The sequence below is a fragment of the Somniosus microcephalus genome, chromosome 21, assembly GCF_052327205.1.
Source record: "Somniosus microcephalus isolate GS21.2 chromosome 21, FLI_Smic_1.0, whole genome shotgun sequence".
In the NCBI taxonomy this organism is placed as follows: Eukaryota; Metazoa; Chordata; class Chondrichthyes; order Squaliformes; family Somniosidae; genus Somniosus; species Somniosus microcephalus.
In genome coordinates, this window is record NC_141007.1 from 63,404,961 (window position 1) to 63,418,684 (window position 13,724).

General features: G+C 47.4%; 1 protein-coding gene across 1 annotated transcript in view; it reads left to right on the top strand.

Moving 5' to 3' along the window:
* The window catches only part of LOC147102876 (dynein axonemal heavy chain 17-like), a 908,504-nt gene that overhangs the window by 88,212 nt on the left and 806,568 nt on the right, over positions 1-13,724 (top strand). Inside the window, exon 9 of the mRNA XM_085963770.1 lies at positions 437-522. Within this exon, the coding sequence (XP_085819896.1) occupies positions 437-522 (86 nt within the window). The remainder of the gene's footprint in view (positions 1-436; positions 523-13,724) is intronic.

The following is a 13,724-nucleotide window of genomic DNA, read 5'->3' on the forward strand; positions in this document are numbered from 1 at the left end:
AAGACTGTCAGTGTTTGACAGCTTCAAACAGCTTTCAAACACTGATATTTCATCTGTCAAAACCTCTTGACAGATGAAATTTCAGTCTGTGATGTCACCTGTTTCCGGGTGGCCCTTAATTGGCCTGCTGAGCCCGCTGGGCAGGCTCAACAAGGTCAATCAAGTTAAAATCGTGTGGATTGGCCGCATCTTGATGGAGGCGGGACTACAACCCTGAAAATTGTAGTCCTGCCTCCAACCCGACTCCTGAATGAAAATCCTGCCCTTTATGTCTGTGCTGCATGATAAATACATGCATTATGCTTTACTCTTGTATTGGAAAAGCCATATTGTGTGATTAGTTATGTATACTTGTGAGTCTTGATAGCTAAAAGTAGTAGATAACTGCTTACCTTTCAATTCTGTTTCTGTTGCGTATTGTCTTTGTTAAATGTAGGCCTGGAAGAAGCAAGCGATATTGTTTTGTACCTGATACCTCTCAAGTCCTTAATAGAAGATTTAGAGCAAACAGAATATGCAGAGGTAAGCAGAAGGGGGTGGGGGGGTTGTGGAGCGGGGCGGTGGAAATCTAGGAACTATCAACATTCTCTTAGGGAATGTGTTGGGAGATGTCAATAGTGGAGTCAATAGTCAATATTGGCTCTCCAGAAACTAAAACTTCAATTAATTATGGTTTAATAACTATTCATAGAATCATAGAATGGGTACAGCACAGAAGGAGGCCATTTGGCCTGTCGAACCCGTGCCGGCTCTCTGCAAGAGCACTTCAGCGAGTCCCATTCCCCCGCCCTTTCCCTGTAGCCCTGCAAATTTTTTTCCTTCAGGTACTTATCCAATTCCCTTTTGAAAACCATGATTGAGTCTGCCTACACCACCCTTTCAGGCAGTACATTCCAGATCCTAACCGCTCCTAAAAAAGTTTTCCTCCTGTCTCCTTTGGTTCTATTGCCAATCATCTTAAATCTGTGTCTTCTGGTTCCCAACCCTTCCGTCAATGGGAACACTTTCTCTCTATCTACTCTGCCTCGACCCATCATAATTTAAACACCTCTATCAAATCTCCTCACAACCTTTCCTGTTCCAAGGAGAATAACCCCAGCTTCTCTAGTTTATCCACGTAACTGAAGTCCCTCTTCCCTGGAATCATTCTCGTAAATCTTTTCCGCACCCTTTCTAAGGCCTTCACATCCTTCCTATAGTGTGGTGCCCAGAATTGGACACAATACTCCAGTTGAGGCTAAATCTATGTTTTATAAAGGTTCATAACAACTTCCTTGCTTTTGTACTCTATGGGGTAAAAATTGGGTAGCGCCCCTGCAGCCGATTTTCCCAGGCAGCGTCCCTCTTGGGGCACTGCGAGCCAATATTGTCGCGCTATATGCCGCAGCGCCATGCACTGCGGCACGTCACGCCGCGGTACTGCAGGCCTTCCTCCCCTTATTAAAGGGGAGGGGTCTGACGCAGCGCGTCCCGGCGCCCAGCTGGGCCACCAGAGATCGGGAGTGCCGGCAAACGAGCTCAAGAGGAGTGCCGGGCTCACGGAGATCAGCCGGCACCCTGCGGGGGTGCTTCACGGGGGCCAGGGACAGCAACGGAGGCAGGTGCTCGCAGGCGGCCAGCAACAAAAATGGCTGCCCGCCACCTCCCCTTTAACTAGCGTCGCCCCGGCCGCAGGTAGACCCCCCCCCCGACTCCGGCGGACATAGCGTCCAGCGGTACGTCGGGGGATGCCAACCAATATTATAGCTGGGGCACGAGCGGGGCGCTGTGCACGGCGATGACATCATTGCCGGTGGCGCAGCGCTGTCGCTAACCACCCGTGGAATTTTGCAGGAGGCGTTAGTTGATTTGCGACCCGTTAGCTAACGGGAGGCGCAAATCAACCGAATTTATCCCCCTATGTCTCTATTTATGAAGCCCAGGATCCCGTATGCTTTTTTAACAGCTATCTCAACCTGCCCTGCCTCCTTCAAGAATTTCTGGACATATATCCCCAGGTCTCTCTGTTCATGCACCCCCTTTAGAATTGTACCCTTCAATTTATATTGCCTCTCCTCGTTCTTCCTCCCAAAATGTATTACTTCGCACTTTTCTGCGTTAAATTTCATCTGCTACATGTCCGTCCATTTCACCAGGCTGTCCAAGTCTTCTTGAAGTCTCTCACTATCCTCCTCACTGTTCACTATACTTCCAAGTTTTGTGTCATCTGCAAATTTTGAAATTGTGCCCTGTACACCCAAGTCCAAGTCATTAATATATATCAAGAAAAGCAGTGGTCCTAGTACCGACCCCTGGGGAACACCATTGTATACCTTCCTCCAATCCGAAAAACAACCGTTCACCATTACTCTCTGTTTGCTGTCACTTAGTCAATTTCGTATCCATGCTGTCACTGTGTCTTTTATTCCCTGGACTTCAACTTTGCTGGCAAGCCTATTATGTGGCACTTTATCAAATGCCTTTTGGAAGTCCATGTACACCACATCAACTGCATTGCCCTCATCAACCTTCTCTTGTTACCTCATCAAAAAACTTGATCAAGTTAGTTAAACACGATTTGCCTTTAACAAATCCGTGCTGGCTTTCCTTAATTAATCCCCACTTGTCCAAGTGACTATTAATTTTGTCCCTGATTATCGTTTCTAAAAGCTTCCCCACTACCGAGATTAAACTAACTGGCCTGTAGTTGCTGGGTTTATCCTTACTCCTTTTTTGAACAAGGGTGTAAAGTTTGCACATTCTCCCCGTGTTTGCGTGGGTTTCCTCCGGGTGCTCCGGTTTCCTCCCACAGTCCAAAGATGTGCGGGTTAGGTTGATTGGCTATGATAAATTGACCCTTAGTGTTAGGGGGATTAAATATGTGGGGTTACGGGGATAGGGTGGGATATGTGTCGGTGTAGGGGTTACGGGGATCGGGTGGGATATGTGTTGGTGCAGGCTCGATGGGCCGAAATGGCCTCTATCTGCATTGTGGGGTTTCTGTGATTTCTGTGATTTGCAATTGTCCAGTCCTCTGGCACCACTCCTGTATCTAAGGAGGATTGGAAGATTATGACCAGTACCTCTGTGATTTCCACCTTAACTTCTCTCAGCTTCCTAGGATGCATCCCATTCGGCCCTGGTGACTTACCTAATTTAAGTACAGCCAGCCTTTCCACTACCTCCTCTTTATCAATTTTTATCCCATCCAGTATCTCCACTACCTCCTCTTTCACTATGACTTTGGCAGCACCTTCTTTCTTGGTGAAGACAGATGCAAAGCACTCATTTAGTACCTCAGCCATGCCCTCTGCCTCCATGCATAGGTCTCCTTTTTGGTCCCTAATCTGCCCCAACCAATTGCAACAGATCTATAATGCAGTAAACATTCATTAGCATTAGATAATGTTCTTTATTAGCCAGTTATGCTCCTCTAAGCACCATTGGTTTTTGATGACTTCCATATACTGTCAGTAATTTACTGATGAGGCCCTGAAAATCACCAGGGACTTTCACTTTTTAAAAAAGTCAGGTGATCTTCCTTTCACACTCTTATATCATTGCTTCAATATAAGGCAAATTATGGTTAAACTTGTTTTTGGATTCTTTCAGCTGGGACTCATCCTCTAGCTTTCCATGGACAAATAGAATACCATATTGTATTTAGTGGATATAGTCACTAGGTAAAGCTGTTTTACCACATCCTGTGTAATAATAAGACTGCTATTTCTTCCTTTTGGGGGAAAAAGAAAACTTAAGGTAAACTTCACTCTTTTTGAAAGTTTTGCAAATTGAAGAGAAGGTTCCTTTTAAGGACATCTAAAAGGCACAGATTTAGAACCATGTGTTTATTGTTATTGAGCATTACAGTACTATCTTGTTAGCTGAGGATAATAAGCACTTTCCTGCTGTGTTGCAAACTGGTATGAAGCTGTTGGTCCTGAGACTTGTGTTGTCAGTTTAATTCTGCTATGATATGTTCCTACTTGAGTGGACATAGAAGAATGTTGAATTGCCTATGATAGGTATACTCTGCCTCTTTCTTTGAAATAAATTCAAATTCTACATGTAAAGCACTCTTCCAGTTAATAATTTTTTTTCTTTTTGACCTGGCCTGGCTTAGAACTTTTCTGTTCTGTATTGGAGCTCCTTGTGTTACTTGGACAAACTTTGTTTGGACTGTACTGCACCCAGAATCAAGAAGTGATCAGCTGCTTCAGTCTCTGGAGGTGCCCCCACGCATGTCTCCACTCTTCATCCTCATAGACGGTTTCTTCATCTCCACTGTCAGCCAGCAACTTGGGTGGGCCCAAGGGTCTTCTTATATCCATCCACTTTTTTGTCACTGCTTGTTTCTTGGTTTTCTTGCATTGATGTTCAAATCTGCCAATTTCATCCTGTCTCCGGATATGTGTTCTCTTGTCATTGATGACACAGCCTCAGCCAGTGGAGCTTTGGGGGGTCTTATGGTCTTGATCTTTTGTTTCTACAATTAATGTTGTTTAAGTCTATATTCCTTCGTTAAACACATTTTTCCTTATTAGTTTATTCTGCTGATTCAGCACTTCTTTACAGAACAAAGCAGCATATTCTTTTTCCGAGATGGTTTTAATCAGCCATCTGCTCTTTGATGATTTGCAGGCCCATCACACTTTACATTCTGGTCTCACACCATTGTTACATTCATTGTCCTTAACATGCCACATCCTTTGATCCTTGGCTTTTTTGTCTCACATTAAGTTTCAACAGGATAGCTCGAAGACAAGGTTCCAGTTGGATTTGCAAAGAATGCCTCTTGCTCAACATGCTCGAGTACAACATGGTCAAATATCCCATGATGCACCAGTATACTGTTGTTCAACATTTCCCTTCGATTGTTTTATTTGGCCAATCTCTACAATCCTCCATCTCTCTTCCCATGGTTCCCTCATCCCACAATCTCTTCTGACTCTTATGCTGCAGATGGTGTAAGCACGCACTTCTTACTTTCTCCTCTCCCCTCACCACAACCCAACCCTTGTCCCTTTTTCATTTCAGATACCCAAGAACTAGAACCTTCCCAGTCACGGGTGGGTGGGGGAGCGGGGTTGGTAAGAGGAAGAAGACAGTGATGATGAAGGAACACTGTCACTTGATCTGACATTCGCAGCCTCAAGCTCAGATACTGACACTGCATGTACTTTAGACGATAGAGGAGGGATTTGCATGTGGTGCTATACCGGGCGCAAGTGCGCAGGAGCCAGGGCGGGGGGAAAGGATAACACAAGTGCCAGCTTGCCAGAGGGCTAAGTCGCACACTAGTTCTGCTGCAGAGGAGTCCGATGAGAACTTTGATGCCCCAGGCTACAGAAGAAGGCTGATGGGCATACAAAACCAAATGCTTGGTCTACTGAAAAGCCTGCACACAATATCAAGGAGCTTGGAGGAGTCCATCTCCAACTTGGCACAGGGCTTTGCGCAGAGCTTGGCGCTCATCCTTTCCAATGTGGAATGAGTTGTCACCTCCATCAGCACACCTGTGGAATCCACCATGATGCCATGCCTGATGACCGATGTCACAGCTTCCATTGCATCACAAATAGCTTCCATGAGTGATACCCGCTCAATTAAGTACTGCAGAGCTCCTCCAGAGCAGTCCAGACAGCAAAGTTGTCCTTGAGGATGCTGATGGTCTGCTCCATAATGTTCCTTGTGGCAGCATAGCTCTCATTGTAGGCCTGCTGTGCACGTGACTGGACTCATGAGTCATGTCATTTTGCCCAGTAGCTAGCCTTTGACTTGCTGTGCTCGTTCAAATACAGGTGGAACAGAGGACTGCCGAAGAATGAAAGTATCATGACTGCTTCCAGGATAGCAGGCATTCACCTGCATGATGCGCTGCCTGTGGTTTCACACCAGCTACACATTGAGAGAGTGGAATCCTCTTCTGTTGATGAATATGGCTGAGTTCAGATGAGGAGCACGCAAGGCAATGTGCATGCAGTCAATGGCACCCTGCAGCATGGGGATGCCTGCAATCCATGCAGAAGCCTCATGTGCACTCCTCCTGCTTGCCTCTGGCAAGAGGGAATGAGATGAACGTGTTTCTCATTGTATAGAGAGCCTCAATGACCTCCTTTATATACAGCAGTACAATGAAAACTGCGAGATATGTCTGTGTCTCCAGCAGCAGTCTGAAAGGAACCAGAGGCATAAAAATTAAGAGCCACGGTCACTTTGACCGCCACAGGCATTGCTGTCCTTGCCCTGCTTTGAGGCTGCAGTTATAGACCCTCCGCGGATATGACCTCCTGATGAGTGCTCTGCTCCCCCGATCCTCTTCCCTCTTCTAGCTGCTTGTCCTGCTCTGCATGACTTTTTATTCTCCCAGTCCTGTTCAATTCCCAAAGGAAGCCCTACCAGGCCATCCATGTCTGGAAGCAAATTTTATCAGCAAAGTGTTTTAAATGACATAAAATTGACTGCAAGACCAGCCAGACTACTCCCTGTAGAGTACTAAAAACTTTTGCCAAGTATAGGAAACCTCGAAAAATGCATACAATTGTGCCAGAAGCCAGAAGAAATAATCCAGCAACTAACCTGTAAGTACTTCATGATCCCTTTAAATAGCGCTGGCAGAGGATCCTTCATGCTTTTTAACGTCGTGTTCAGCTATGCAAGGTTAACATTGGCTGGAGCGTGCAGTTCCAAAATGGCAGCGGTGGCTTCAAATCCATGTTGCACACTGATTCGCGTCATGATTTTTAAAAATTTGTTTATGGAATGTGGGCGTCGCTGGCAAGGCCAACATTTATTGCCCATCCCTAATTGCCCTTGAGAAGGTGGTGGTGAGCCACCTTCTTGAACCGCTGCAGTCTGTGTGGTGAAGGTACTCCCAAGGTGCTGTTAGGTAGGGAGTTCCAGGATTTTGACCCAGCGACGATGAAGGATCGGCGCTATACTTTTAAGTCTGGATGGTGTGTGACATGTAGGGGAACTTGGAGGTGATGGTGTTCCCATGCACCTGCTGCCCTTGTCCTTCTAGGTGGAAGAGGTCGCGGGTTTGGGAGGTGCTGCCAAAGAAGCCTTGGCGAGTTGCTGCAGTGCATCTTGTAGATGGTACACACTGCAGCCATGATGCGCTGGTGGTGGAGGCAGTGAATGTTTAAGGTGGGAGTCGGGGTGCTAATCAAGCGGGCTGCTTTGTCCTGGATGGTGTCGAGCTTCTTGAGTGCTGTTGGAGCTGCACTCATCCAGGCAAATGGAGAGTATTCCATCACACTTGTGCCTTGTAGATGGTGGAAAGGCTTTGGGGAGTCAGGAGGTGAGACACTCGCCACAGAATACCTAGCCTCTGACCTGCTCTTGTTGCCACAGTATTTATGTGGCTGATCCAGTTAAGTTTCTGGTCAATGGTGAGCCCCAGGATGTTTATTGTGGGGTATTTGGTGATGGTAGTGCCGTTGAATGTCAAGAGGAGGTGGTTAGACTCTTGCTTGTTGGTGATAGTCATTGCCTGGCACTTCTGTGGTGCGAATGTTACCTGCCACTTATCAGTTCAAGCCTGAGCATCATCCAGGTCTTGTTGCATGCGGGCATGGACTGCTTCATTATTTGAGGAGTTGTGAATGGCGCTGAACACTGCAGTCATCAGCGAACATCCCCATTTCTGACCTTATGTTGGAGGGAAGGTCATTGATGAAGTAGCTGACGATAGTTGGGCCTAGGACACTGCCCTGAGGAACTCCTGCAGCGATGTCCTGGGGCTGTGATGATTGACCTTCAACCACCACAACTATCTTCCTTTGTGCTAGGTATGATTCCAGCCAATGGAGCGTTTTCCCCGAGGTCGGGAGCCGAGTGGTCTTGGCGGAACCCAAACTGGGCATCAGTGAGCTGGTTATTGGTGAGTTAAGTGCTGCTTGATAGCACTGTCGATGACACCTTCCATTACTTTGCTGATGATTGAGAGTAGACTGATGGGGCGGTAATTGGCCGGGTTGGATTTGTCCTGCTTTTTGTGGACAGGACATACCTGGGCTGTTTTCCATATTTTCGGATAGATGCCAGTGTTGTAGCTGTACTGGAACAGCTGGGCTAGAGGCGCGGCTAGTTCTGGAGCATAATTCTTCAGCACTAAGGCCGGGATGTTGTCGGGGTCCATAGCTTTTGCTATATCCAGTGCGCTCAGCCGTTTCCTGATATCACGTGGAGTGAATCGAATTGGCTGAAGACTGGCTTCTGTGATGGTGAGGAGCTCAGGAGTAGGCCGATATGGATCATCCACTCAGCACTTCTGGCTGAAGATGGTTGCAAATGCTTCAGCCTTGTCTTTTGCACTCTCGTGCTGGGCTGCCTGATCTGCCTGTTCTGCATTCTGCTGCAGGATGTTCGGCATGTGCGTGCAAACTCCTTTACCCCTTTACGTCGGAGGAGTGGATCCCATTTTGAAAACTTAGGTGGCTGCGTAGCACTTAAAAAATGGATGCTGCGCAACACAATTTAACCCGCCGTGTCTTCCAGGGGCCTTGTAAGGATATATCGAGTACTAATCATAAGTTAGTGAACTGAGTCTCAAATCTGAGACAATAATGTTATCTAATTGATCTTCCAAGGTTGCCCCAGAATGCCCTGTAACTCTCATGCACCTTTCGCTTATGAGCTTGTTAAGTGGGTTCCATGTTGGCTTAGATTGGACAGGCAATTGCAGCATGTTGGTTCAAAGGATAAAGTGCTGGATGGGGCACCTGTTTGAAATGTCCAATGGTACTTCTTAAATAGGCAGAAATCAGCAGTTAATGGCAAGATGAAGGGTTGCTTTGATCGAGTGGGTATTTTACGGTATTTTATGTTAAAATATTAACTTGGTATGCAGAGCAGTAATCAGTTTATTCATGAAAGTATTTCATCAAAATAGGCCTATTTTCAAGAGGCATTGGGAAATGAATTTTCCGGAACAATTCCCTGACACAACCCTGCAATGAGATATTTCTTAATTTAAACCATTACCCAGTATCCTTAACACAAGAAACTGCCAATGGGCCACTGAATTGTGGCTTCTTGGGTGGTTTGTGGAGTGTGCTTTACATTATCATCTTGTAGGCATGAAAACATCAGAAACACTGTTTCTCTCTTCACAGATGCTGCCTGACCTGCTGAGTATCTCCAGCATTTTCTGTTTTTATTTCAGATTTCCAGCATCTGCAGTATTTTCTTTTTGTATCAGTGTCAGTCACAGGCCATTCCACCCATTCTGTGGCTGCTTCATTGGCATCCTTGAAAAGTTTAACTGGCAGGAAATTACTATACTTGACGGGTCTGTCCTGGTAGCTGGAGTCTCTGTTGGGCCACTGACCTTCTCTTTCTACTTACTGTACTAATTGTGTAAGAAGAAAGTGTACTGCATAAGACAAAATGGATTACCTACCTCGTAGAGTTTTCTTAGTTTTTCTAACATATTCCTATTTTGCCATACAGCAAGATTGTTAATATTGCTGAGCTGATCACCTTTATCTGACAGACCGGCCTTTAAGGCCTGTTCAACACATATACTGAGATTATTTTAAAAAAACGTACATTTCATGTCCTTTCAATTTGGCTTGTTTTAGAGCAGGGACGTTTGCATGGCTCTGGCTCTTAAAGGAAGGACTCTGAGAACACCACTTGCTCCCAGTCCTGGGGGCTCTAGTTGCAGTCCCCCTTGGACTGCAGCATCACATGGAGATGGGGCAGAGGCAGCAAAGGGGACAAGCTGCTTGCAGAGGGAGGAGGAGGAAAAGGAGGAAGCAGAAGAGGAAAAAGCAGAAGAGGAGGAAGTGGAAAGAAGGAGGCAACCCAGACAGCCCCTTTCTGGCTGGGATATCCGGGATCGAATCATCCGCCTGCGGTACCATTGAAAACACAACCCAATTCCCCTTTCAACATTTGTCCCACACTTTACCTTCCCTCTGTTACTGACCATCACAGCATCCTCTTGGCCACAATGCTAAAATAAAAGCCGCCACAAAGCAAACTTTCCAATCCAACTTTATCCATATATGCATCCAATATTACATTAAAAAATCAACTAATCACCCTTGTGCATTCACTTAATGACTGTCTTGCATGTGCCTTTGCCCATCCTAATGCTCCTACGCAGTGCTTCCCCAGTGGCTGCAGCATGGCTGGTGGAAGGCTGCTGACTTTCAGTGGGGGAGACTGGGGATGGCCTTGCAGGATGACCTTGAGGAGCTCTAGGCCTAGTATGCCCGGCTTTGGACTGCACCACCTTGGCATGGGCGGCAGCAGTCTGGGCTGGCTGGCTGACAGCCAACAGCAAGGGCACTGGCAGAGTGGCCATAGTGGAAAGATGAATGCTGTCCTCCTGAGAAAGGTATTGGCACCCCACTCCATCATAGTCTCTCTCTAAACATCTATCCTATTCATTCTTTACACTCATTCCATCACTCTAACTAAAACTGCCCTGCTTTCCCTCATTGCAGGAAAAGAGAGCCTACAATGAGAGGGAGAGAACAGGAGGAGGACCACCATTGTTGGCTGAGCTCACCAACGCTGAGGAGGCAGCTCTGGACATTGCAGGAGTAGTTAACCAGCCTGAAGTGGGGGACGGAGAGAGGGGCTCATTAGAACAACCTGGTGACTGAATTATTTTCCATACATCTCATTTGACATTCATGAGTGACTCATATGGGATCTGATGGCAATAGAAATTGAATGCTCATCATGTGCATAATGGGATGTGTCTGCAATCTACATATCACATGTCCAACTCCTGTCTTTACTCTCCCACAGGACCATCAGCCCCCCCTCCACTGTCCAGGAGGAAGAGCAGGAGCACTCATCAGAGGATCCTCCAGCTTCTGAGGGAGCAGCGTCAGCAGAAATGAGCGCACCCAGCACCAGAGCAGAGACGCACACCTTGGTGGGTCCTATGCGAGATAGAGTAGTGTTGTCACCTGGTGTAGTGTTGTCACCTGGTGTATCACAAATGAGCAAGATCAGATGGTGGAGACAGGGACAGCAGTGGTGACTCCTCGTTAGAGGCCGCAGGATGCTCCTAGCTCGGCTCAGCTGCATGTAGACGCTGAGCCTCGGGAGCCATCCAGGAAGAGAGCGATCCTGGAGCTTCAGGAGCAAGTGCAGGAGGCTCTGACTGGGTTAGCAACCACAGTGACTATGAGCGTGCAGAGAATGGAGGAGTCCATCTCAAATATGAATAATGACATGCCGCACGCACCGGCAACTGTAGGTACTATCACGGAAAGGATGGCAACCTCCATGGAGGACAAAAATCGCCAGACTCGGGAGAACATGGTAACACTTCTAAATATAGATGATCGTCTATGGAGGATAGATGGGCATCTATCGAGGAGAGAAACCAAAGGTTCATGGACGCCTTGTTATGAGGAATCTCAGTACAGACATGGGTCCTCATGGCCCTACTGATGTGCAGCAAGGTGCTCTCCAGCTACTTGCTAGCAGAGAAGAGCGGGTGGCCCATGAGAGGGATGATGGTGGGAGAGGACATGGAAGTGTGGGCTCCTCTCCAAGTGCTCAAACTTCTACCCCCTTGCCAACCCTTCAATCAGAGCCCCAGATGCCTCCCCGAACAGTGATGGGCAAGTCTGCCTCTGCACAGCCGCAGGAGGAGCAGACTTTGGCAGGGCCCTCACAGGTTCCAAAAGCCAGAGGATGACCGCCAAAGGCGTCTAAGCAGGCGCAGCAGGGAAGTGAGCAGGCTGCCTCTACATCTGCTGATGCCACAGGGGTAGCACCATGTTAACCATGCGTAAAAGAAAGCTCCCACTAAATAGTCACAAGGGTAGTCACTTGGGTGATTTGCTATAAATGAATGTTAAGTTTCTGTTTTTTATTTTGTTGTAAAAAAGTAATGTTTTCTGAATGTTTGAATTCGTTGCCATATGTGTGCTCACAATTTGAAGTGGCACAGTGAAGGGTAAGGGCGCCTTTATGTCCAGCAGTGGTGGTGACAGTGCAAGGAATGTACAGTTCATTGTAGAGATGCTCTATGGTGTTGAAGTGGGGTGATGCCAACCTTCATGTGCATGTGGCAGCCACATGTCTGTGCTGCATAAAGTTAGGTGAATCTGGCATTGATTAGGCCATCACGGGCAGCAATGTGCTCACTGCTGGCTGCACTGTTTCACCCGTCTCCTCCAGGTCTTCCTCATGTGGTACATAATTCTGCTCCTCCTCCTCCTCCTCTGAAGAGGTTGTGTGATCTGCGCCTTGTTCCTCATGCAGCGCTAATCCTCGCTGCATTGTGATGTTGTGCAGGGTACAGCAGACAACGACGATTCTCGAGACCCCGTCTGGTGCGTACTGAAGACTTCCACCAGATCTGTCCAGGCGCCTGAAGTGCATTTTGAGCAACCCTATTCTTTGCTCTATGAGACTTCTGGTGGAAATGTGGCTTTGATTGTAATGCTCCTCAGACTCATTTGATGGCCTCCTCAATGGTGTCATTAGCCAAGTCTTCAGGGGATAGCCCTTGTCTCCAAGGAGCCAGCCAGAAAGTTCGTTTGGCGGTGCGAAGAGCTGAGGGACAGTGGACTGGCGCAGGATGTAAGAATCATGGCAGCTGCCAGGGAATTTGGCGCACACGTGCATGATGCTTTTCCTATGGTTGCACACCAGCCGTACGTTAAGGGAGTGGAAGCCCTTGCGGTTGACAAATACTGCTGGGTTCTGATGGGGTGCCCTGATGGCAATATGTGTGCAGTCGATGACACCCTGCACCCATGGGAAGCCAGCCAGATTGACAAAGCCGAGCGCCTGCTTAGTAACACTGGCTTCATCAGTGGAAAAGTGGATATAATTGGCGGACTTGTCAAAGAGGGCATCGGTGACCTGCGTGATGCATCTGTGGGCGACCAACTGGGAGATGCCGCTAATGTCTGCTGCTGATCCCTGGAAGGAGCCTGACACAAAGAAGTTGAAGGCGGTGGTGACTTTGACAGCCACTGGTAAGGTGTGTCCACCCGTTCCTCTGGGCTGCAGGTCTTGATCGAGCATTGTGCAAATGTCTGCGACTACCCGTCGCGAAAGTCTCAGCCCCCTTTGGCACTGCTGCTCATCCTCTGCCTGTAAACCCTGTGTTGGGGGTATCGCCTGTGGCCTCTGCCCTGTGCAGCATCAGGTGGTTGAGGAGAAGGTTGGCGCTCTTCTTGTTGGTGTGCCTGGTTCTGTTACTGCTACAGCTGATCGTCTTCAGATTCTGAGGACCAAGGTGGGAGAGTTTAAATCATTCCCATTCTGCTGTTATATATGGCAGCTGAGGATGAAATGTTAGAAGCAATCAGTCAATGGGGAGAGAGGTTATTTCAAGGAGTTGACAGTGCATATGGAGTTTACACCACACACTTACAGCCTCAATTCAGATCAAATGTGTCTTCCAAATTCTGCAATCAGCAACATCTGACATTGGAAAGTGAACAGATGTGAAATGTTAGCTTTTATACTGCAGTTGCAACTGTGAACTATTCAACTCGATTGAACTCCCGACATACTTACCTGGCATGATCTCTGAACGACGAACCCCGTTAAAAATGTGAGAAAATAGAAAAAGGCTGGTAAAATAGTAGTTAACAAGCACTTAACAAGCAGTTAACTATCTTAAATGCCTCCCCTGCCGCTTGGTGTTGGGTTTTTTCTGAAATCGCAGACCTGACACTTTGGAAACTTACATGGAGGCGGGTTTGCAGCGGGTTCCCAACCCGCTGTCAATCATTTTGATTTTGACAGCG